The 25,242-nt window shown below is 51.9% G+C and overlaps 3 protein-coding genes and 1 long non-coding RNA gene across 5 annotated transcripts; 1 reads left to right on the forward strand and 3 right to left on the reverse strand.

Moving 5' to 3' along the window:
- Positions 1–211: 211 nt before the first annotated feature.
- Positions 212–4,951, reverse strand: LOC140687257 (uncharacterized). The gene is made up of 2 exons (XR_012061440.1): positions 3,702–4,951; positions 212–679 (listed from the first exon to the last, which is right to left on the reverse strand). It is a non-coding gene; the product is annotated as an uncharacterized lncRNA (long non-coding RNA).
- Positions 4,952–7,025: 2,074 nt separating this feature from the next.
- On the reverse strand, positions 7,026–7,716 carry TMEM239 (transmembrane protein 239). Its single transcript, XM_006207320.3, has 2 exons — positions 7,641–7,716; positions 7,026–7,508 (listed from the first exon to the last, which is right to left on the reverse strand). Exon 2 carries the CDS (start codon positions 7,492–7,494, stop codon positions 7,039–7,041), a length of 456 nt encoding a protein of 151 aa, XP_006207382.1. The 5' UTR covers positions 7,495–7,508; positions 7,641–7,716; the 3' UTR covers positions 7,026–7,038.
- A 492-nt stretch (positions 7,717–8,208) lies between these two features.
- Positions 8,209–8,976, reverse strand: C19H20orf141 (chromosome 19 C20orf141 homolog). Its single transcript, XM_006207407.3, has 2 exons — positions 8,555–8,976; positions 8,209–8,478 (listed from the first exon to the last, which is right to left on the reverse strand). The coding sequence occupies exons 1-2, from the start codon at positions 8,818–8,820 to the stop codon at positions 8,241–8,243; spliced, it is 504 nt and encodes a 167-aa protein (XP_006207469.2). The 5' UTR covers positions 8,821–8,976; the 3' UTR covers positions 8,209–8,240.
- A 6,936-nt stretch (positions 8,977–15,912) lies between these two features.
- CPXM1 (carboxypeptidase X, M14 family member 1) lies at positions 15,913–22,279 on the forward strand. 2 transcript variants are annotated; one of them, XM_031675074.2, is made up of 14 exons: positions 15,913–16,248; positions 17,425–17,658; positions 17,845–17,954; positions 18,079–18,218; positions 18,324–18,414; positions 19,062–19,212; positions 19,297–19,385; positions 19,700–19,823; positions 19,907–20,103; positions 20,183–20,362; positions 20,444–20,741; positions 20,915–21,054; positions 21,697–21,799; positions 21,898–22,279. In XM_031675074.2, exons 1-14 carry the CDS (start codon positions 16,077–16,079, stop codon positions 22,137–22,139), a joined length of 2,271 nt encoding a protein of 756 aa, XP_031530934.1. In that variant the 5' UTR covers positions 15,913–16,076; the 3' UTR covers positions 22,140–22,279. The 2 variants fall into 2 exon arrangements, with proteins under 2 accessions (XP_031530934.1, XP_031530933.1); XM_031675073.2 differs by having other exon boundaries at positions 19,294–19,385; positions 21,898–22,207.
- The last annotated feature ends 2,963 nt before the right edge of the window (positions 22,280–25,242 follow it).

A 25,242-nucleotide genomic window follows, 5' to 3' on the forward strand; every position in this document is an offset into this window, starting at 1 on the left:
TAGAAATCTACTAAGTGCAAATGAAGGGAAGCTACTAAGTTAACACACACCCGTGCTGGGGAAACTGGTATAGAGAATGTGAGTTAATAAAAACCTTTAGAGAGCACCATTGTCAGGGCTGTTGAGAATCAAATGAGAAAGTGCCTGAAATGAGCTTGCAAAAAGTGGAACGCAACATACAGAAATGAAAGAAAGCCTCTTGTTAATGAGATAAGATTTCAGATCATTTTTATTGCAAAAATTAATTTTTTCTTTTCATTAGTTTGCCCAATTTCTTGTTCATTCCTTCATGCCTTCGCACAAAACTCTTTTCTCCATCTGCATCTCTGAATCTGGGGCTTCTCAGTGTTGCTAGGGAAAACTACACCCAGACTGATTTACACGTAAGAGTCATATGAGTTACCCAGCCTCATGGAGCCCTCTCTGTTGCTTGCCATCTTTTTCTCTAATTCCTTGTCACTTTCCCTACTGAGCCTTGCCTAGGTTTTTCCCCTTTCCAACGCCATCCTAATTTTGAAATTCTCACACTGTTTGCACCTTGAGACTGTTCAGTGTGTTCCATGTCCTTGAAATTCTAGCTCTGCCTTCCTAATTTTCACACCATCTCTCTTTGTGGCTCCCATTGCCCACAGTGAGGTTTCATAACCTTTTCTTCAGCTTCCCAATGTAGATTTGAAGTCTGTCATAAGAATAAAATGGAGAGAAGTTATTTTATTTTCAGCTTGTCATATTAAGAATATAGTTCAAGACACTTGACTCCTCTGTTATATATTTTATTCAGTTGTGACTGGGAAACAAACTTTAAAAATAGCCACATACAAGTCATTACATGCATTTCAGTTGTTTCCTGGCTCTTGTTTCGAGGTGTAAAAACAATGAAAAACGTACGTTTCTCCAGTGTGTAGGCACACTATTTGCTAATTAAGTATGACAGAACTCAAAATTCATTGCCTCAAAAACCATTTATATTTTGACCATTGACAAATCATTTAAGAAGACAATTGACTCCCTCTCATTCATAGAATCTTGATTTTCTAAAGAATGGCTCCAATATCCTTTCCTGTGCCATACCAAGATATTCCTGAAAGGAGTAAAAGATACATGGGCACTTTGATTGTGACACCAGCCTTTATTTTTTAGGGAAAAATAGTGTATGGTCAGGCCACTCAAGGTGGCTATTCTCTTGCTTTCTGTACATCCCCTTGCTCAGCCAGTGCCCCCTTCACCTACACCTACACACATGAGTGACTTTCGTATGCACATGCCCGAGGCCCCAGTTAATGATTGCTCTTATGAAAGGGGCAGTGAGGGGTTGTGCACCTCTGCTGCTTTCCCTGGTAACCAGTGACATCAATTTCCCCCTATTAACTGCTAACCTCCCCTGCCCTGGGGAGCAAAGACTGCCTTGTGCTGCCTGCTGTCTGCTGCACACGGTGGAGAGTCACTCCAGGACCTTGCTTCAGATGTGGAAGACCCCCACCCCTATCTATTAAACCGTTGATTTCTCTGTCAAGGACTCAAGTCTAGCTCTTGAAGTTGGGCAAGTACAGGCCTTGTAGGCCTGTGGGTATAGCCCAACAAAAAGTCTCAAGAAAAGAAATTTGGGGAATTTTTTTTCAAAAAATCTTGACCCAACTGGAGGTTTCCCAACAAAAATAGATAACTTGTTTTCTGTTACATTATCCAGTTCATTGCATAGATTGTGTGCTGAGTTCATTTTAGTGTTTAAATACATTACCATGTACATTAGTGAAAGATAAACTCTTTCTGATCGTAAGGAAATGGACCTAAAAAAAATGCTTTAGAGGTAACTGTAACTGATAGACAATAAACTGCATACATTTCAAATGTATAATTTGATAAATTTTAACATATATATAAATGTGAAACCATCATCACAATCTAGATAATGAAATTTATCTTTCTGCTTTTTTATAAGCCCTCCCTGCCTCCCTTCCCCACCACCTCCTCACATCTTCCCACCCCCATCCATAAGCCACCCTTGATAATTGACATACGTCCTGTTACTATAGATCAATTTGCATTTCCTAGAATCTTACAGAAATGGAATCATTCCACAGGTACTCTTTTTCATGTGGCTTCTTTCATTCAGTCTGATTAATGAGATTAATGGAACAACATGGAAATTCATCCATGTTGTATCAGTAGTTCATTCCTTTTCTATAACTTAGAAGAGGTTCTTGACAGTGGGAATCAAGTCAAAGTTGCCTGTGAACAACAATTCCATATACCATTGTCTGGGAATCCCAGCTTGTACAGTCAGAAGATGAACCCAAAGGAGGAAGCCTTATCCTCATAACATCTGGCTTTTAGATGGATGTTGTATTCCATTTAGAAGGCTTCACAACTTCCATATATGTTACAAACATTTTTCAAGTATACAGTATCACATATCAATTTTAAAAATTGGGTTTTGGTTAGACATTTGAAGACACCGGCCAGAAAATATGGTAATGGCAACAGCTCTTAAATTCTTTTATTTTTAAGATGGAAAATATTTGAAAGGTAATAGAGATGTCTGCTTAGCAGAAAATAACTTATCCAAAGTTGGTTGTGTTTAGAGCCTCACAACAAACAGCTCTTTACCCCCAGGAGGAACGGAATAATAGACTAAGGTTGGGACAGCAGTGGGTGAGATCGTGAAGCCAGCTGGATTGGGCCCTTCCTTCTCCAGGATTCTCATGAGCTCTGCCCTCAGTGCCTCTGGATTTCTAACTGGGGGACCCAGGCTAGAGACTTGGGTTAATGAGATTTTGAGGAGTCGGTGAAGACAGTGGGCTGGAGATGCTCATTCCTGGCCCCACGATCTACCCTCCCCGCCACTGCCGGTGTCCTGGCCGGTGAGATACCGCTTCCCCTCTTCCCTCTTTCCACACCCCGCTTAATTTAAGCCCGACTCTTGCAGCTAGAGCTAAGATCTCCGCCAGTGGGCCGCACCTTGCACGGATCAGTCCGCAGTCTGCGATTCCGGGGGCGGGGGCAGTGGGGGCGGGGCGTGGTGTGTCGATTTACCCGGATCGACACTAGCACATTCCCCTTGTGGGTGTCCGCAACGCTCCGATCCCTAGCTGGGTTTGGGATTTCCTTCCCAACGTCAGGCCCAAGCCCACCCCATTCTTGCTCCACGGTCAATGAGTCAGCTCGGAGCTCTCCAGCTGTCGCCCTGACTGCTCTCCCGCGCGCACCTGAACCCAGGTGATTGCGAAGAACCCCGCATCCCGCATCTGCTCCTGGGGCGACCTCCCAGCGGAGCGCAGGCCGCCGCCGCCACCCCCTAGGACCCAGTCTCCCAGCTACTCCTCTGTGTCCACGGACTATCAATGAGGACAGCGGCTCCCTTCACCCTCTAGCTGGGACGGAGCCTCCCGCTTTCCCCGGCACACACGGGTCTGGGTGAGAGCGCCCCCTCCCGGCTTCCCGTAGCTGATTCTTACAGGTTTCCCCCGCGCCGCGCAGCCTCCTCCTTCCAGGAACCCCTTTCCTTCCCCCGAGGTTGGCCCCTGCCTGCTCGATCTCTAGTGAAACCTCAGTCTTATGAGCCCCCGAACACCGTCCTCTCAGACCCTCCCGCATCCCAGGGGCTCCTACTCATTGTTCCCCGGTCCTTGGGGCAGAGGAAAGTCCAACCGGGCGCTCCTAGGCGGCGTATGCCGCTGTGGATCCCCTCTCTGCTTTCTCACCTGCAAAGCTCCTCGCGGCTGACACCTCCTCCGCTCCTTATGCTCCACTTGATTTGATCATTTTCCCGGCCAGGCCACACGGGTTACTGTTTCGTCACCCCCACCCCATCTGCGCACTGCGGGGTCGGGTAGGGGAGGGACGGCAAAAAAACAGATCTCGCTGCCAACGTCACTCAGGCCAATGGGACAGCTTTCCCTTCTTGGCCCAAATGGAAGGGCTTACATCTTCATTTCAGCATGTTCATTCTTCCCAGGCTTACATTTTTAAGCATTTTAAGTCTAAATGGAAAACTTTGTCTACATTGAAGGTAATTCAGGGGGGAGGGTATAGCCCAGTGGTAGAGTGTGTGCTTAGCATGCATGAGGTCCTGGGTTTAATCCCTAGTACCTCCATTTAAATAATAAACCTAATAAAAATAATAAAGTATTTTCAGGAATTATGTTCGTGATATTTTTCTATCGTTTCTGCAAGGTCCCTTACTTAATACTGCACTCCCATTTGCCTGGCCCTAGGGTTGGCCGTTCCATTCTAATTTTTGTTCTTATTTGTCCTGCCAAAAATGTGTTTTAAGTTTGCGTAAAAAGAATTGTACTCTTTCTCATTCAGCTTCTTTGCATGCAACGCTAGCATTTCCAGATCAGTGCATAGAGCTTCCGCCCCTTCTAACTGCTTCCATTCCACATGCTGGTCCACTGTGTTTTGCCTTTTTCATCTCCTGCCACCACCAGTGAGAGTGCAATCATCGTTCTCAAACATATCCCTCACCTGCAGCACTTCTCAAACAGTGTGCATGTGTAGCGCCTGGGTGTCTTGCCAAAGTGCAGGCTCCGATTCATCAGGCCTGGAGTGGGGCCTGAGACTCTGCATTTCTAGCCAGCTTCCAGGTGATGCCTATACTGCTGGTCCTGGGACCACATTTTGAGGAGCAAGGCCATTATGGGGCTCTGGGAGAATTCATTTTGTGTTGCCGGGCCACAGGGTTTGCTTTGATCTAATTGCATAAGTATTGCCCATCTGCTCCAGTCTGTCTGTACCACTTTACTCTGAACCAGCAGAGCAGGAGGGTAGAAGATATATATTTATGTGGAGCAGGGAAGAAGGCTTTCTCCTTGCTCTTGCCAAAATCCTGCCCCTCATTGTGTCTGGTCCGGGCCCAAACCTCCTCTCTCAATCAGAATGGCCCTAAGGCACCAGAGTGAAGCCCCTGGCCAGCAGTGCACAGCGAAGTCAGTGATGAATTCAAGATGGGCATCCAGGCTTCATCTCTGACAGGAACTTTTTAAATTTTTATTCTATTTTTATTTTATTTTTTCCTTTTATTCTTTTGTGGTTTTTCTTTTTCTTTTTGAACAGGAGATTTTAGAATAGGAGTTGAGAAGCCCTTGGGTCTTCAGTTAGGTTCTATTTCCTGCACTGCTTTCCCTGTAGTAGCCTGCAAGGGTGGACAAGGACTCAAACAACCTGGCTTTGCCCTTGGCAAGCAGCTATCCTGAGCTTGACTTCTCATCTCTAAAATGCGATAGTAACAGCACAGCTACAGTTAGTGGTGTGAGGAGTCAGTCCAGAAACTCTGCCCACATAACAAGTGCCCCACAGGGGCCCCAAAGTGTTCTTGCCTTGGTTTTAACCAAGAGAAAAATAAAGTTCAAGAAGGTTTAGCAATTTTTACCAAAAAGAAAGTGATAGTGCTGGTATTCAAACCCAGCCTCGGCTAATACACCAGAACCCAAGCTAACCACGAGGCTATACCAGCTCCATGCCATGCGTTGCCCTTTTTCAGGGAGAACTACAAGGCAAAAGGAAGGACTGTGCCTGGGGTTTCAGACACTGATGCTGAAAGCATCTGACTAGTAGCATGCAGGGTTATGAAAATCCACAGCAAACAGGTTTTAGCAAAACTGAACCTGGGTTCTAGGGGCTGGTCTTCAGGGCCTGAGTATTTAGGTAGCAGGAGAGGGGGCTTTGGGTTGCGGGCTTTAGGAGCAGGGATTTTAGATACACAGTGGGGTCAAGACTGAGCAGGAATTGAGGAGGGTCAGGGACTAGTTGGGGCTCAGGAGTGGAGTAGGGGTCAGATGGGTGGGTCTTACCTGTCCATCAAGGGCCTTACTTGTAATAACTGATCATTCACTGTTCTGTTTGGAGGGTTAGCTGATGTATGAACAACCAGCATTCTGGGCACCAAGGGATTCCACCTTCCAAGGCCTTCCTGGTGCTGTAAGCAGCTTGTTGGGTTGGTTTTAGCAACCTATGAGCTATGCTTCCCCGACTCACACAGCTGTGCAAGCATCCTCTGGCACCAAGCCCCAGTCCCAAGCATTTCACAATCAGAAGAGTTCAACACCTGCATGTTTTGAGATTTCATGGTGCATGACCTTTTACATCTTGTTCACATCCAATGCATCCTCTGTGTACCATTGTAGGACCCAAATTGTATCCATAACAGAACATTTCTCTGAAGGCCTAGGGAAGCTTTCTGCTCTTTAGAGTTCAATACAATATCCTGCAAAGTGCTTCACACATAGGTATTATTGGCTTTGACTCACAACAGCTCCGTGACAGGACCCACTTCATATCAAGGCTCAAAAGAATTAATTGGTCAAGGTCACACATTGCGTAGGTGGGTGGAATGGGACTCCTTGTTTTTCTACACCAAAGTCTTAAAGAGCAGGTGCTCTCTGGGAACCTCACTATCCTGATTGGCCCATTTCCCAGACTTGGAGATGTGGACTGAGGCAGGAGGTAGGAAGTCTAAGGAGTGGGGAATGTTTGGGCAGAAAGGTCTGGGAGGTGAATTGGCTTGAGGTCTTACAGGACTTCTGACCAGCCCTCTCCCAGCTAAGTTTCTGTCAGTGGGCCCTTTCTAGAGCCTGGGGAAGTGGAAAGAGGGGATTGTGGGAGGAATGGCAAGTCCGGGGTCACCCAGGTGGAAGTTTCTCTATGAATCTGAAGCTGAGCCAGTTCAGCAAGAAAAAGATGCTGCCAGCCGCTAAGAGGGCCCCGGTGGTGTCACCGCAGGCACGTGAGAGCTCTTGACAGCTTGGCCAGGCTCTGCCCCTGGTTAAGCCTTCTGCCCTAACCTCTATTCTCAAAATCCCTGAATCTCTACACCAAGTACCTGCAGAATCAGCTTGAGGGAGGTGCCCAGAGGTCAGGCCAGTCTACCCTGCCAGCTCCAGCAACATCACGCAGGCCCTGACCAGTCCCTGCTAGGGATGGAAGGTCTGGGGCCTGCTGAGGCGGGAAGGCCCTGGGCCCACTGCCCTCCCTTTCCCCTGGGCCTCAGGCCGTAGGCCAGGGCTCAACAGACACAAGCAGCGGGATGGGGTTGCCCTTCTATTGGTCCAAGTCCTCAGCGTGGCCTGGGTGAGACATGGAGGTGAGGAGGCCCACGAGGCTCAGCAGTGTGGAGAAAAGCAGCAGGAAGGAGGCCGTGAAGAGCAGGGCAGGGAGGGCACTGAGCACCAGCAGCAGGACAGCCGGTAGCAGATGGCGCCACACTGCAGCCGCCACGGGCCACAAGGAGCTCAGTAGGTGGGAGCCGGTGGTGAAGAGCGCGTGGCACAGCGTCAGCGCCAGCAGCAGGTAGAGGATCCCCTCCAGACCCCACAGCACACGCTGCAGTGGTTGCCGCCAGCCTGATGTGGTCCACCACTGGGTCCAGCGAGGGGGCACATGGCACATGCACCAGCGCACCCAGACATCCCGTGTGACCCAGGTCGACCAGGGCACTGCACGCTGTGGCCCCTCGCCGGCCCCGATGGCATCTGTCTCCACTCGCAGCTGCTGCATCGTGGCTGGTGCACCTGGGGAGAGGGCCAGGCCAGCTGCAGGAGCAGCCCTGGAGATGCCTGGGACCTCAGGGCGGGTAAGGTGCTGGGGTCAGGAGGGTACCAGCATGGGTGGGGTGGGGCTTTGAGCTGGGGCCTGGGTCTTACCTCTGGGAAGAGCCACCTAAGTCATGTTGCTTCCTGCAGTGCCCAGGACAACCTGGCAGCCAGCCTTGAAGTCCCACTCTTACTCTCCCCACCCTCCCCAGAGGAGCCCCATTGTGACCCAGGCTGGGGTGGGGTCCAGCCAAGAGAGGAACCACTGTAGGGTGTGAGGCTTTCCTGAGCCTCTCTCCATGGACACTTCAGGCTGCTGAGGAGCCTCGTGAACCCAAAGATATAGTTTCTCATGCTTTCTTGTGGGAAGCCCTCTCTAGGTCCCTGTCCCTTCACTGCTATCTGATATCCAGTCCCACTCTGCCCTTTTTCAAGGCTCTCTCTCTGGACCCTCATTCTCCAGAACCACAGAAGCCAGAATGACCGCCCCCAACCTACAGGCTCTGAGATGGCTAACACATCCTGCCCTGGGCTCCCTGTCCTTTATCTCACTTTTTACTGATGTCCTCACACTCAGACCTAGGGATCCACTGTCCATATCGTGGGGCCAGAAGTCTCCTGAGGTTCAGGCTGGGGGTTATCCTCCCAACTTCCCAGCTCAGGGTGGAGGAAAGGAGGCTTGAGGACAATTGGTGTATTTCTGGAGGGCTCTCAGGTCCGAGGGTGGAGGCAGAAAGCCAGGGCAAGCAGGGCCAAGGGCATGCCTCTGGCTCCAAGAAGTAGCCCCAGGCCCAGGAGCAGCAGCAGCAGAGCCGCCTGGAGGCTGAGTCGTCCTGTGATGGCCGCCGTGGGCAGGAGTAGAGCCTCCTGCTGTCCCGGACCCTCACCAGCTCCCTGACTCTGGCCCCTTATGAGATGTGTGTGCTGTGGCCGGGAGGGACTGGCAGACCTGTGTAGAGAAAAGGTGGTTTTGGGAGGTTGACCACTTGCTCGCCTGTCCACCTGCCAGGCTGCTGCCCACTTACCGGTGGAGCAGGTCAAAGGCCAGGAAGCTGACCAGGAGCAGCAGCAGCAGAGAGGCCAGGCCAGTTGTGGAAAAGACTGCCTGAATTGTTAGCCCCAGTGCCCCCAGCCCTAGGACCCTGTCCACGAGCTGCGCCGGGCTAGGGCCCCAGGGGGACACGCATAGACCCACTGGGCTACCTGATCCTTCCCCAGCACCCAGGCCCCTGGGAGAAGCTGGGATAGGGTAGGCAAGGACTTGGGGCCTGGGAAAATGGAGCTGGGTCATGGAGGCAGATGGAGGTTACAGGAAGGACTAGTGCTTGGAGGGAGTGGGGGTGGGGTGGGAGCATGGGAGGGGGTGGGGCCCTGGCAGACACTCAAGGGTGAGCTCAGGCGGTGGGGAGTTGGGGCTCCTCGGGAATCTCCCCACATACCCACCCACCATACCCTCCTCACCTCCTCCCACTTCAGTCAGCCATTCTGAGGGGCTGGGCAGCTGGGGCATTGTGACATATTGCAAGGTGGGGCCTTGGGGTAAGGAGGGGGCTACAGCTTGATGGCTCTGGCTTAGGTGGGGCTTAGCCAAAATGAGGGTGGTGACTTTTGAGAATTAAGACTCATCCTCTTGCTTTTGCAAATCTGCTAATTCACTGCCCCAGGGCCCTCCCTTGGGGATCTGAGTTGCCAGGAAGGCATTCTAACCCCATCACTACTTGGGCAGCTGACCAAGGGAGGAAGGGCTGCTTTCCTTGTCTTGTTGTTTCCCAAGGGTATGTGTCCAAGGGCAAGTCACTCGATCTTTCTGTCCCCTCCCCTCTCCTCTCCCCTGAGAGTAGGGTGATGTCTGTGGGATTTTTCAGAACTGCAGCCCTGGAATGCAGGGATACACTCAGCTAGGAAGCAACCTGAGGCTTTCTGGGGCGGCGCTCCTGTTACGGAAACGACAGGCCGGTCAAGAAACAAGCACCAATCGGAGGGTTGGAGTACTCAGATGTATTACGCCAGCGGGCTCAGAGGGGCTTCTGCTCCGAAGCTCTGAGCACCTCCAAGACGTGTGCATGAGGTTTTATAGGGTAAAGTACAAGCTTGGGGTATTAGGCCAATAGGCATGGAACAGCTTTAGCAGCATTATCATCACAAAAGTGGAGGTGCGGAGGCAGCAAACCAACATTCCAAAGCCAGATATGTATCTTTGAAAACCCAGCTGGCTAGCAAAAAACATGAACAGCAAACCAACACTAATTAACCTAGATTTACAAGTGAGTCTAATAGAACTCAGGTCAGTATTCCAATACTTAGATTTGTGAGTTATCCTGTTAGCCCAGCCCAGCCTCTCCTTCACATTCCTAGACCTGTGAGTTATCTTGTTAGACCACCCCAGCTTTTCCTTCACACTCCCACATGCCTGCTCAATGGGGGTGGGACAGGAGAGGGCTGTTTAGGCGTCTGAAGCACTATGGTTTGTGGGAGGTGTTCCAGATACTGAGATTCCAGAAATGGAACACAGAATGTGAATGTAAGAGGGCTACAACATTGTAAACCCCCAACTGGAGGTTAAGGATACCCTTGGAGTATGGAATTAAGGAAAATGAATATTTATGAGGGTATCAGTCACCTGGGAAAGATCCTCTCACCACGGAGAATCTGTAAATGGTTGCAGAGTTTCCAACATATCTTGGTTTAGTGACTTGAGAGGCAGGAGTGGAAATGGGTTATAATTGAGAGAATTTAATAGTTGTTCATGTGTCATACTATGAGGGAAAACTGATGGGGAAGAGGGTGGGGACAGTGGATATTGTTGACTGAAATACATGTGCAGCCTAGAAGTTGAGTTATGTTTTATTTGGCGGGAGGACTCGAGCTGGGATGACAGCCTCTCAGATCCGCTCTGACGTCTGCTCTGAAGAGGTAGGGGAGGAGCTAGGATATATAGAAGCTTTACAACAAAGACCAGGTTGTTGGAGCAATAAAAGATTCTTTGTTATCTGAAGAAAACCAGGCATCTCAAGTTAAAGAATTTAGTGCTTTTCTCTATGTATGGGAGGAAGGAAACATTTGGGCTCATTGAACTCATTCCTTTGACAAGCACCTAGCTATTTAGGGCCAGTCTTGTCCTTTCTTATTGAGTCCCCTCAGAGTGCACCATTGTGAGTGGCTGCAGAGGCTGGGCTGCAGGCTTGTCTTTATGGGGTGGTGGTGGCAGTGGCTGATGATTTGATGGCTTCAGCGTTCTTTGTTTACTGATATGGTTTGCAGTATTTTTGGTTCACAATATACAGCCCCTAAGAGAGGAGACAGAGCAAGAATCCAGCTGCATCTCTGTAGTAGGGAATAACCTTTGTTTTGTTGGAGGTTTAAAGGGACATCATGACCTAGCGCCTGGGGATGGCTGCAAGAACAAAGAATGCCTGCAGCAAGAAGATTACAACAATCAACCACATCCCCTCCCTTATTTTTTGTATAAAAGGAGCCTGTATTCTGACTAGAGCAGGATGGTTCTCCAAGACATTAGTCTGCTGTCCTCTCAGTCTGCTGCTATTCCTTGCCCCAACACCGCATCTCCCGATTTACTGGCTTGTTGGGCAGCGAGCAGAATGAGTTTGGACTCGGCAACGTATCTACCTCCAGTGGGCCCTATCCAAAGACTCAAGCTTGGTGGCCTTGGCATCTTTGGTGCTAATGGGCTCAACAGCTTTTGAGGCATTCATCAGTTGCCTTTTTCTGATTCTTCCCAGAGCGAAAAAGCGATGGCTACAAAATTAGGAGGAAAAATTATTTCCAACCTAGCAATATGTTATCTGTCTAAATGGTTATCAAGTGTAAGGGTAGAATAAAGACATTTTAAGCCATACAATGTCTCAAAAATTTGACCTTGCATACACTTCCTTAGGAAGCTGCTGGAAGATGTCCTTCAGAAAAATAGGAATTAAACTTAGAAGGAAGATAATATGGGATTTAAGAAATGAGGTGAAACACTGAAGAGGGATGATGAGAAAGGCCTGAGATGTCAGCTATGTTTCCAGGCGGAGAAAGCAAGCAATCCAGCCTGGAATCAAAAGATAGATGCTCTAGGAAGGATGTCTCCAGAAGAAAATGGTAACAATGACCTGCTGTTTTTAGACATATGCAAAATAAATGTTCAGTTCCCTTGGAAGCTTTGGGATTGAATTAGCAATTGGTCCCTAGACAACCAAATAAATCATGAATCAAAGTGTTTGCTAATGCCAGGGAACACAAAAAGTTAAACAATAATATTTACATAGTCATAGTATAAACATAATATAAACACTGAATATTAACTCCTCTTTGGGAGGATGGCAGGAGACAATGTGTATCTTGGTGTATTTTGGTGTGTGTTGGGGGGAAGGGTGGTAGGAAAGCTAAATCCTTAATTCCATAGCAGGAAGTCTACAGATAACACCTAAACATAAAAATCCAAGAAACAGCAATAGAAGCATGGAGGTAAATACAAGGAAAAAATAACAAACGAAACTAAAAGTGGGTGACTTGGGAACAGAGAATCAAAAAAACAGTCTTCTATTACAAGCCTAAATGTGATTTCGCTTTAAAATTATATTCTGTGGTATTTTGATTAAAAAACGATTTAGTTTTTAAAAAAGCAAATCAATATATGGTCCTATGGTGCAGGTCAGGATGATACCTGCCTAGGGTGAATGAAATACCAGTTTCCTAATGTTAGGTGGATGTACTCTTGTGGCTTGAGATAAAATTTGCAGCAACAGCGTCAAAAATCATCAAAGTTAGCTGTGAATCTCATGCATTTTAGATGGAGTTGCTCTCAACCTCCATCTAGTGCTTCTCAACTTTTAATGTGCACATGAATCTCCTGGGGTTGAAGCCCCTGGGGATCTTGTTAAAATGCAGATTCTGGTTCAGTAGGTCTGGGGCTGGAATTCTGCATTTCTAATAAGCTCCAGGGGATGCTGATGCTGTTGGTCCTTAGCTACACTTTGAGGAGCAAGGCTCTAGAAGACATTGATGTACAAGAGAGCTAGCTGGAGGAGGTAGTGGTGAGTGGAGATGGCGGTGAGGGGAGATGCCTCCCCGTGCATTTAGGTACCATGGGAGTCTCCAACAATGCTCACCTACATCATAGGGAGACCACCTACTGGGGAGACTAGGAGGCACAGGCAAGGCAATAGATTTGGCTTCTTTTCAATTTGTGCAGCCGGACACATAGCCTCCTTTCTTCTCCTGACATTGTTTTATTCCATCCGTGCATGTGGGAGCAAGAGTACTGTGTTAAGCAAGAGGATTGTGTTATTCATCTGGTTAACTTAGAGGTCCCCAGGAACCACATATTGTCTCACTTCATCACAGCAACCCTAAGAGGATAATATTATCATTCCCATTTTACAGATGAGAAAACTGAGGCTCAGAGAGATGAAATTACTTCCAGGGGTACCCAAACAAAATGAACAGCAGAAGTGAGATATGACATTAAGCCTGTGTGGCACCAGAGTCATCTATCGTCTTCACCTCCAGCCACCTGACCATGCTGGGAAGCTGACAGTAGAGTCCCAGACCATCTCTTAAGCCAAATCCCTTTGGGGCAAGTGTCTCCATCCAGTCTTCTGAGCCCTGCTCTGCTGTGCTTTGCACCATATCCTTGCTCTTGTGAGGTCACGAGAAATGCTCCACCTGGGTCCTGGGGCTAGAGATCTGGCTGTGCAACTTGCACCCTGGGAGCCGCCACATTCAGACCCTACTTCCAGGCTTGGAACCTTTACAGCTCCAGGTAACCAAGTAGCAAGGGCTAAAGGCAGCAGCTGGGCAGGGAGCACAGAATGGATGAGGAAGTTATGAAGGTGCTGAGGGGCTCAAGGCCACAGAGGGCACAAAGGGACCCTGAAGGTGGCAATAGGGCAGAGAGGCAAGGGGTACAGAGGGGTGAGGAGAGGGATGAAGGGGTGCAGGGGACACAAGAGGTATGAGCATTCTGCAGACCCGAGCCCCTACGGGATCAGCAGGAGATGGCAAGCGTGCCCCCTCCCACCAGTCCCTTTGGGGGCAGGTGTCCCAATTAAGGGCCTGCCATCTCTACTCCTGCAAAACTTGGCATTGTTGCGGAGGTCAGCTTCCCTCCAGCCCTGCTTGGTCCCCTCTAAACTTGAATATATTATATACATACTTTTGAGCACTGACTGGAGACCAGGCACTGTTCTAAGTTCTGAGGTACAGTTGTGAACATTTTGGGTACAAAAGGCTCTTCTGGGGTTGCTTATCTCCTGCTAGATGGGGGTGGGGACCAGACAGTAAACATACAACAAATAAAACAAGATAATCTCAGATAGTGTTGAGTGTCTTGAAGACAATAATAAAACAGAATGAGAGGATAAGAGTATGTATGGAGGACAGAGCTTACTTTTGTCAGAATGGTCGGTCAGGGAAGCAGGTGACCCTGAAAGGTGATCAGAGTGATGAGGATGCAAACGTGGTGAACCAGTGCAAAGGCCCTGAGGCTGGATGGGGCTGGTGCATGGGAGGAAAAGCTAGAATGCCTGTGTGGCTGGAGGGATATGAGCCAGCGGGAGAAGACAGGGTGATGAGATGGGCAAGGTTGTGGGTGGAGAAGAACCTTGTCAGGAACCACCTTGCAGGTGAGCCCCCTCGGATATAAGTCAGGAGGAGCTTGACACGATTTGGTTGCTGTGGCGAGTAGGGGAAAGGCTTGGAGGGCGTGGAAGCCTCAGGAGGCTGAGATGTCCTAGTCGGGTTCATCCTCGACCCACTCGCACCCCTCTGTGAAACTTGGATGAGGATGGGATCCGAGCCAGGGAAGTGGATAGACTGGGTTTTGACAGGAAGTAGAGCAGCCCTCAGGACCTGTATAGACCCGCTTCTAGCTCCGCCGGAGCCTCTCCTGGCCTCCCACTTCCGTGAAGCCTGGGGCCGCCGGGCCGGCTTTCTGCCGCTGACCCAGCCCTTCAGCGTCAGGGCGCCCTCCTTGAGTTTTTCTAGATCCCCCTCTGGTGCCTGGGACCTGGCAGTGCCGTCCAGGAGGGGCGCTCCAAGGCGGGAGCATGACCTACGGGCGTCCTGTTCCGGTTACTCGCTTTCGGGGATTCTCCTCCCCGAGAGCATGAGGTGGACCAGATGCCTGGCGGAGCTCCCGGACTCGCGTTTGTGAGGCTCGTTCTTACTGGAGGCGGGTCTTAACTCCCAGAGCGCATATTTCTTTCGAGAGATCTAGCGAGATTAGGCCGCCAGAACGGTGCTGACACGCTGATTTGGGGTAATTCAAATTGTTCATATGGATACTGGCCTTGCAAAAAACATTTGTTCAGAGGCCCTGCGCACTCCAGAGGATTCTTGGCCATCTCTGCTCATCGCTTCTTACATGGGGATGGCAGTGTCTCCCTGGCGGGCTCCTCGCAAGGGCAAAGCACCAGCCAGAGGCGCACAATGAACGAATTCCTTCCTTTTGGGGAGGTGACCCTAGCGTGTGGAAGCCAAAGGGGACCTCGGAGGGGGATGGGGAGGGTCCTGCGCTCAGGAATCTGGGGATCGGGGGCTAGTCCCGAAGACAGAGACCCACAACTGCTGGCTCCCGGAGGAGAGTGAGGCTCTGGAGGGCAGGACGCACACCAAGCCTCGCCCCTCCACCCTCGGCCCCAGCCCGCTGGGTATAGGCTCGGGCTCCTCATCTTGGGTTATATAACCCCGGAACGTGGCAACCGGGTGAGCAAAGGCGGAGGGGGGGGGGGAGGGAAAGGAAAAGAGAGGAGAGGCGGGGGAGAGGGGGGAAGCGCCGCCTCTGCTTGGGCCCCTTGGGTGTCCTTCCGAAGGCTTCCTGGAGGGCAGCCCTCCCCAACCCGTACCCCAGCCGCCACCTCAGTTTCCCCTCACTCTTCTGTCTATCACACCCGTCCCGGCAGGGGGCTCTGGCTCTGGATAGATTTCTCTCGAGTTGTAGTTTCCTCCCCAAAGTTCTAAGCTTCGCTGCCGCGGCTAGGTCAGCCGCTTGGAGCCTCAGTTTCCCAGTTTGTAATATGAGGTTTGAGAGGCCACGTGTAAAGCAGCTGGCATCGTGCATGGTACACAGCGGGTGCCCACTGTGGGACGGGAGCCTCACAGGATTGCGGGGAATCGAGGGCTCCGAGGGGCTTTGCCGATTGTAAGGGGCAGCACTCGAGCGAAGCGGGTGAGCTCGGGGACCGAAGAGGGAGGGGTGGGGTCGGTGGGTGCAGAGACCTTGGGCAGCCGACCCCTTCGTTCCCCTCCTCCATCCTCTCCCGTGTCCCTTCCTCCCTTCCCTTCTCTTCCCCTCTCCCCCCTCCTTTCCCCTCCCCTTCCCTCCCTTCCCCACTCCTCCCCTCCCTCCTCCCCTCCCCCGCTCCCCTCCCCTCTCCTCGGCACCCCTCCCGGGTCCGAGGCCAGCGAGCGGGCTGTGGGCGGGCCGGAGGCCGCAGGGGGCGTGCGGCGGCGGCAGGAAGGGGCGGGGGGCTCCGGAGCCCCGGCAGGAAGAGGTAAACCCACCAGCGGCCGAGGGTTTCGCGCGTCCCCACCTTGAACCCCGCCATGTGGGGTCTCCTGCTCGCCTTGGCCGCCTTCGCGCCTGCCGTCGGTTTAGGTCTGGGGGCACCCAGCGCCTCCGTGCTGGGCCTGGCGCCGGCCGCGACCACCGAGGCCCCGGTCTCGACCCCGGCCCCGCGTAGCAGCCCGGCACAGCCGCCCGCGGGGAAGGAGAACGGTGAGTTCCCGGACCCACCGCCCGCTTCTCCCGCAAGTCGGTTGCCCCACTCCCCCACCCGCCGTGTGCCGACCTTTCCCTGGCCCGCGCGCACGCACACACACACACACACACACACCCCTCCACGCCGCACACACCCCACTCCCTGCCCGGCGCCTGTGTGGCGACCCTTCCCCGCGCACACACACTCACACACACTCCCTTCCCCGTGCAATGGCTGCTGACTCAGCAGCCTCACTTCCCGGCCAAACCAAGTCAGTCGGCCTGGGACAGGAGCCAGCGGAATGCTGCCTCTTCCAGCCCCAAACCTTCCCTTTTCACAGATGAGGAAACTGAGGCCAGAACCAGAAGGAGGGGAGAAAGATGCAGACAGAGGCAGGGAGACTAAAAGGCGCGGAGCGAGACAGACTATGTGGGAAGAGCTTGAGGCGGGGCGGGGGCGGGGGCAGGAAGGAAAGGGCCGGAGGACAGGAGGAGCAGCCTGGTTTGCGAGGCTGCCTGGAGGATCGGGACACTGTCTAGGGAGGCTGAGAGGCAGGTGGCCTGGCTTCCCAACTTTTCAAATGTGGGAGCAGGGAGGGGAAAGCAAGAGGATGGCAGCCACGGAGAGCGTCTCAGGAGAGGCAGGTGGAACTGGTCTGGAAGGGTTTCTCTGAATTAGGGAAAGCCGAAGAGGAGGGCAGCCAAGAAGGACAGGACATTTCAGCTTAGTGGGCAGACACAATGATGGAGGTGACACAGAGGCTTTGAGCATGACACCAAGTCTGGGGCTAAGAAGTCTCCTTGAAGGGCATGGGGGCTGAGATGTGAAGGAAGAATGGAAATAAGGCAATAAAATGAAGTGGTGGATGGGATGACAGGGGAGGGGTCAGCCAGGGCAAAGAAGGAGGTAAAGAAAAAATTCAGCCCTATGGAGCAAGCAAATAGCTCCTGGGGCAGTGTCGCTCTTTATTGGCGAGGGCCAAGCCTGTTGTCATGTCAGAGGGGAGAAGGAGCCAGGGAAGTGACTAGAGAGGTGGGTTGGGGTCAGACTGCGGGCCTTTCAGTTCATGCTAAGGTCGTTAGATACTTGTGGTGGGGTCTGTTGTGGGCTTGTGGGCTTTCTTGGGCAGACCTCTCCATCTGGGGTTTCTTGCCATCCTTCCCTTCCCTGGTGCTGTGTTCCCTGGTCCCCAGGGACCTCAGAACAGCATATCCGGATTCGAGTCATCAGGAAGAAAAAGGTCATTGTGAAGAAGCGAAAGAAGCTAATTCGCCCCATACCGCCAGTGACTGCCAGGCCTTCAATGACTGCCAGGCCTTCAACGACTGCCAGGCCTTCAACGACTGCAAGGCCTTCAACGACTGCCAGGCCTTCAACGACCACCAGCCCTGTAGGGGCCTTTGACCTCCCTGAGAAGCAAGAACCAGGTACCACCACTCCAGGGGCCTCGCCCAGACCCGCAGTCTTTCGGGCCTGTACTAACGGAGCTCTTGGCCTCCCGGGCATAGACACGCCCCTAGCCTGTCCAGCACACAGGCAAGCTTAGGCTCAGCTTCCCACCTGCCCTGACCACTCTTTCTCTGGTCCCATCTCGCTGCTCTGCCCTGTCCCAGGTTGTCCCCCTTTGGGCCTGGAGTCCCTGCGAGTTTCAGATAACCAGCTCGATGCATCTAGCAGCCAGTCCTTTGGTCTTGGACCACACCGAGGACGGCTCAACATCCAGGTCAGCAACCTTGCCTCCGAGCAAGGCAACCCCTAGCACCTTCTTCCCTGCCCCTCCCCACCTTCTGTTCCGGCCTACCCGACACTGCCCACCTGGCTCTGATTACTATGTCCTGTGCCCACAGTCAGGCCTGGAGGATGGTGATCTTTTTGATGGGGCGTGGTGTGCCGAGGAACAGGACGTTGAGCCGTGGCTTCAGGTGGACGCCAGGCACCCCACCCGCTTCTCAGGCATTATCACCCAGGGCAGAAACTCCATTTGGAGGTGAGGCAGCCTAGCCCCAGGCCCGGAAGTTCATGGGCAGACTCAGGAGGGATGGGGTGGGAGTCCTGGGGACCAACCATGATCTCTCACCACCTTTCCTGCCAGGTATGACTGGGTCACATCTTACAAGGTCCAGTTCAGCAATGACAGTCGGACCTGGTGGGGGAGTAAGAACCGCAGCAGTGGGATGGACGCGGTGAGAGGTCCCATGGTGGCTGGGGCCTTTTATGCTGGGAGTTGGGCTCCTGGCCCATTGTAGGGGGCTGGGCTGGGCTGGGACTCCTCTGAGGACAAGGAATAGGTGCCCACTTGGGCATCCCAGGAGAAAGGGGATTGTTGTCAGGATGGATGGTACCCAGCAGGCAGCCTTAGGAGCCACACTGCTTTGGACCATATACATATCCTCCCCAAATACTTTCTCCGTGGAGTGGGTGCCACTTCATGCCTCAGTCTCCTGCTGAAACACCCCTTCTGGCAATGGGCTTCTGGTCCTTGCATCACTTCTCACTTCCTCATAGCTCTGGCTTCTCTATCTCATGGACCTCTTTTGACCCCAGGCTACAGTGTGAGGTCCTGGCCAGCTTCAGGACTGGCTGCTCCTGAGTCAGGTGGCCATACTTGTCCAAGGAGCTGTGACTGAGCCAGAAAGCTTGGCTGCCTAGGGCTGCCCGTTGGCAAAGGCTGTGGGCAGGGGCCTGTGTTTGACACAGAGTGCAAGTCTCCAGATAAGCCCACCAGTGTGGGTTTTTCAGTGAATGGGGAGGCCTGAGCTGCTTCCCTGGGTCCTGGGCTGGGCTGCTGCTGGGGTTCAAGCTACCCTGACAAAGGACTTGATGCTCCCAGGTGTTTCCTGCCAACTCGGACCCAGAGACCCCAGTGCTGAACCTCTTGCCTGAGCCCCAGGTAGCCCGCTTCATTCGCCTGCTGCCCCAGACCTGGCTCCAGGGAGGTGCATCTTGCCTCCGGGCAGAGATCCTGGCCTGTCCAGTCTCAGGTGGGCAGTCAGACAAGGGCTGGATGGGCAGGGTGCTCCCTCCACTGTGAACTCAACCTTTACTGTGAATTCACCCTCTAGCAGATCCTAACAGCCTGTTCCCTGAGGTCCCCATGCTGGGATCCTCTGACCCACTGGACTTCCGGCATCACGATTATAAGGCCATGAGGAAGGTCAGGCATAACCCCTATGACCCAGCTTGGAGGATCTGCCCGTCTCAGGTCCCCTGCCCACCAGGGCATAACTTGCTGTGAATGCCCTCATGTCCTCCCCCATCTCATCCTAAACTACTCCAGTTTCCCTTGTTGTGGTGCCTCCCTTGTTCTGACCCTTCCTTCCGGTCTGCTACTGCCCCCTCCTGTACCGTGCCATGGTGTCCCCATCTGAGTGGGCCACCACTGGCTTTAGAAGTTCTTTGATGGGCACATGTGATCTGGGTCTGATCCTCTCATGCCCTGTGCCGCACCACTCTCTGCCCCATCCCCAGCTGATGAAGCAGGTGAACGAGCAGTGCCCCAACATCACCCGCGTCTACAGCATTGGGAAGAGCCATCAGGGCCTGAAGCTGTATGTGATGGAAATGTCGGACCAGCCTGGGGAGCATGAGCTGGGTACTGGCAGATGGGGTGGGAGGGGAGGGCTAGGGGCGGGAGCCAGGGGCGGGAGCCAGCTGCAAGTCCCTGTGTGCTCCCAGGAGAGCCTGAGGTGCGATACGTGGCCGGCATGCATGGGAACGAGGCCCTGGGGCGGGAGTTGCTCCTGCTCCTAATGCAGTTCCTGTGCCGCGAGTTCCTGAGAGGGGACCCGCGGGTGACCCGGCTGCTCACGGAGACACGCATTCACCTGCTGCCCTCCATGAACCCTGATGGCTATGAGACTGCCTTCCGCCGGGTAGGCCACGTGGCCAGTCTGCTCCTTCTGCCCTGGTGCCTGGAGCCTGCTTGGCTTGAACAAACCCCATCCCTGGCAGGGCTCGGAGATGGTGGGCTGGGCAGAGGGCCGCTGGAACCATCAGGGAATTGATCTTAACCATAATTTTGCTGACCTCAACACACCACTGTGGGAAGCAGAGGATGATGGGCTAGTGCCTGACACTGTCCCCAACCATCATCTGCCACTGCCTACTTACTACACCCTGCCCAATGCCACTGTGAGTATCCTGGGGGCAGTGGTGGAGGGCCACCCTGGGGGCCTTTGTGTCTTCCGCTCCTCCTGACCTGTCCTCGTCCAGGTGGCTCCTGAAACTCGGGCAGTGATCAGGTGGATGCAGCGGATCCCTTTTGTGCTAAGCGCCAACCTCCACGGGGGTGAGCTCGTGGTGTCCTACCCCTTCGACATGACTCGGACTCCGTGGGCGGCCCGCGAACTCACACCTACCCCAGATGAGGCTGTGTTTCGCTGGCTGAGCACTGTCTATGCCGGCACTAATCGGGTCATGCAGGACCCAGATCGCCGACCCTGCCACAACCAGGACTTCTCCTTGTATGGCAACGTCATCAACGGGGCTGACTGGCACACAGTCCCTGGGAGTATGTGCCCGAGGGTGGAGTTAGCCCCATCTCCTTAACTCTGCCCCAGTACGACAGTCGGCTGTCACAGTGCCGGTGTCAGTTGTCACCGGCAAGTGTCTCCCAGAGGAGGGGACCAGGGGGCGGGGCTCCCATCCTGCCTCTCTAGGTTCCAGTGTCTGTGGTACCCCTAGGCATGAATGACTTCAGTTACCTACACACCAACTGCTTTGAGGTCACTGTGGAGCTGTCCTGTGACAAGTTCCCTCACGAGAATGAGCTGCCCCAGGAATGGGAGAACAACAAAGATGCTCTTCTCACCTACCTGGAACAGGTGGGATCCAAATCCCCTAACCCCTAGCCTGCCTGGGTCACTCCTGGCCCTTCTGTTCTCCATGTCAGTTGCAGCTGCCAACAGGAGTCTCCTAAGGTCAGGCTGAACGTCCTGACTCACAGGTGCTGTGGGTCACACTTGGCACCAGACTGACCCGGAGAGATGTAGGACAGGAAGCACGGTTTGCCAGTAGGGCGGCGGCGGACATTGTTAGCGGGTCAGAGTAGACCTGACAGCAGTCTAGGCAGTGGTCCATGGAGCCGACCCAGAGCTGTTCTGAGAAAAGGCTCAGATGATGCAAGTGCAGGAGGTGCCCTGGCACAGACGCTGCACTTTCCACAGGAACTCATGTCCCTGGAAATGGCTCCGTGAATATAGTGTCCAAGGTTCTAAATGACAAGTCCAATAAGAAGAGTCACTGAACTTGGGGAAGCCCAAGGATATGCCCTCCTCCTGGGTACTTAGTTCTCCCGGGCCAGATGCAATTTATCAGTCAGGAGACGTTTTCACCAGAGTATTGTCACCTGGGAATGGAGTACACATACTGCCTCTATCCGATTTGCAGGGAACAGCCAGAAAATGAACTGAAAGTCACATTTTCATGCAGAAGGGAAGGGGATTTGATAACCTTTTCCCACGCAGGTGCGCATGGGCATTGCGGGAGTCGTGAGGGACAAGGACACAGAGCTCGGGATTGCTGATGCTGTCATTGCGGTGGATGGGATCAACCATGATGTAACAACAGGTATGTGTGGGGGGACGGGGTGGCGGCGGTGGGGGAGGGTCTAGCCTCGGTCAGAAGCTGAGGGTCACTGGACTGTGATCTTGCCCTTCTCTCCTCAGCATGGGGCGGGGACTACTGGCGCCTGCTGACCCCTGGGGACTACATGGTGACCGCCAGTGCTGAGGGCTACCACACAGTGACACGGAGCTGCCGGGTCACCTTTGAAGAGGGCCCTGTGCCCTGCAATTTCCGTCTCACCAAGACTCCCAAACAGAGACTTCGCGAGCTACTGGCAGCTGGGGCCAAGGTGCCCCCGGATCTTCGGAGGCGGCTGGAGCGGCTGAGGGGACAGAAGAATTAACACCTCCAGCTGAAAAGCCCCAGAGCCTTGGGCAGGCTGGTCCTGTCCAGAACTGAAGGAGGAGATGCCGAGGGTGGGGCGGGGGTGGGGGGAGGGACGAAGTGGGGGAAGAGGCGCTTGGGCTCATTAAAGCTGCGTGGTACCTCAGCCAATCTTCCCATGGTGTCTGTGTCCCAGGTCCTCCCCCTGGGCCAGGCCTTGACATCCCCTCCTCCTGGGTCCTATTCTGCACATGCTTGCATCCTCTCATTAGCTGACTTCTGGAAAAAGTGTAGAAAGCAGATCCCACCTGGGTTCTTACTGAACGAGGGCTTGGCAGAGGCACTCGTCTCATCAGCTCCTTAACTTCTGCAGCAGGCGCCACTGCTGGTGGTACCGTTAAACGTTCTGTAAGCACCTGCTCAGGGCCAAGCATGTAAAGAGCCGAGGATAAACGGTGCTCATCCAACCTCCTGGGGCTCGCAGTCAAGAGCTGGGACTGTTAAGTATAGTGTGAGGCGTGCCAGGGCGGAGGCTGCCTGCTGTGGGATCCTAGACGGGGAGTTGCACACAGGGGAGGGGAATACAGCACCGCAGACCAACGGGGACTCAACTGTCAGGATGCGATGGAGGTGATGGTTCTTGGAGTTTAGATGGAAGGGAGGCCAAGGACAGGCCCATGAAGGAGAGAACCAAAGAGAACAGATGAAAGCATTTGAATTTGCTTCACTGCGATTTTTGGAGAGTGTTGGCAAATGGCAGGATTTGATTAGTGTGTTTCAGACTGCAGGGTAAGATCTGTGTCAATATCTTGCCAAGAGAACAACCTGCCTTAGGTATTTCAAGCAGAGGGAAATTTAATGCTGGATATTGGATATAAAGATGTTGGAAGAGCTGGGTGAGAAAAATGGAGGAGTTTTTAACTTAGAAATCAGGAAGCTGAGAACACCCTTGGTCTGGTGTTGATAAGCTTGTCCCTGCTGATTCTGATGCTGGGGCCCACCATCACCGTCACCTGTGGCCACCTAGGCCAGCAGTGATTACTTGTGGTCACCTGCCATGGCTAGAGTCAGAAGTAGAATAATTTTTCCTTTCCTTCCACTTTCTAAACTCCAACATATGAAGTCCACTGGCAAAAATCTAACCGTAACCTAGTTTGCAAAGAAGCCCACAAAATGTAGTTTCCAGGTTCCTAAGCCCCCTGCAGTTTGGAGGAGAGCTTGCAAGAGCAGGAATGGGGCAAATACTAACAGGCAAAATATGGCACAAATATATCCACGAAGCCTGTTGTGTAAGCGCTGCCTAGCGCTGGGCTGTGGTATTGTCTCTGTTTCTCAAGATGTCTGTCTCTGCCTCTCACATTTTCAATCTCAGATCACTAAGAGGGATTTAGTGCCACATCTCCCATCTCTCTGCTCCTTTTCTCCCCACCTCCAAGCATCACCTTTTCAAAAACATTGTTTTGATTCATCGAAGTTTAATGCATATACTGAAAAGTACACAGAAGCGCACAGTTTATTGGCAAAGCAGATTAAAAGACATGACACGACTATATATTACAGTAAATTCACTTGAAGTGTAAAGATATAGACACCTCGAAAGTAAAAGAATAAAAAGGTGCATCACGCAAACATTAAACAAAGGAAAGCAGGAGTGGCTATCTTAATATCAGACAAAGTTGACTTCAGGGCAAAGAAAATTACCAGAGACAAAGTGACATTATATAATGATATAACTGAACACACCCAGGCTTGACTGCTGGAAGTTTCCAGTGATCTCTCCCTTCTCTCTTAGGTAGCCTGGAAAGGGCTAGTGCAGCATAACCGAAATGGCATGTGAACTCCAAGCTCTGGATTTTCCCCACTTCTAGCAAGACATTTCCCTGGCCGGAAACTCCCTCTATTACATAGTTGTCAAGGGGTCCCCAGGTTCCTCCTACCATCCTCATAAATAGGTAAAGTGCTATGAGAATGGAGTCCCTCTCCTGGAGCTTGGCGGGGGAGGTGGGCAATTATTTTATTATTTTTTTAATGGAGGTACTGGGGATTGAACCCAGGACCTTGTGCATGCTAAGCATGCGCTCTACCACTTGAGCTATACCTTCCCCACATTCTGGTGCTTTTAAACAGTGAGATCAGCTCTTCCTGGCTGGCAAGCTATCTTTTGGATAATGGGACTTTGGGGCATTATATGCATTTATCCCAACTCTTTGCCTAGAAGTTTCCTCCAATAAACCCTTATTTATGCCTGCCATGTATCATTAGAGGTGTTTGCCTTTGCTTTACACCCGACATATATCACAAGATGAAGAGCACTTCACCTAATCTAGCAAAACTGCAGGCACACGTGTCCCTATTCATGGGTGTACAATATATACATCGAGACACTCTTGCACGTGTACAAAAAGATACATGAATGCTCACAGCAGCTTTAATTGTAATAGACCCAAACTGGAATCAGCCCAAAAGTCCCTCAAGAGTAGAATGGAGAATGGAAAATGGTACATTTAGGCAGTGGAATTATATACAGGAATGAAAGCAAACAGCTACTATACACAACATGGATGATTCCCCAAAAAAAATTTTGAGTGAAATAAGCAAAACACAAAGGAAAATTGAATCATATTGTTTATGGAGACATAAAATAATAAAAGCAAAGACATGATTATGATAAAAGTTAGGATAGTGATTGATTCTGGGAGGAGCAATGGAGTAACAGACCAGGAGGTGAACATGGCGGGGGCGGGGGTGAGGGGGCACTGCTGAAGTGTTAGCAATATTCATTTCCTTTATCTGGTGGGAATCCTTTGGTGTTCACTTAGAAATATACGTTAAACTTTGTGTGAACATTTTATAAACTTAAAAAGTACTTGTTTTCATTTATTAAAATATTACATGTAATAAAACCCACTTTTTAAATGTATACTTCAATGAGTCACATATACAGATTCTTAGAACCACCACCATAGACACAGACATAAATAATTCCCTTGTGCTGTCCCTTACATTTGGACTCTCCTCCCATCCCAACTCTAGGCAACCACCGATTACTTTTCTGTTCCTCAATTTTTGCTTTAGCTCAATGGACTCTCAGGAGGATAAACCTAAAGAGATCTACATCTAGA

This window comes from Vicugna pacos, chromosome 19 (genome assembly GCF_048564905.1).
Source record: "Vicugna pacos chromosome 19, VicPac4, whole genome shotgun sequence".
In the NCBI taxonomy this organism is placed as follows: domain Eukaryota; kingdom Metazoa; phylum Chordata; class Mammalia; order Artiodactyla; family Camelidae; genus Vicugna; species Vicugna pacos.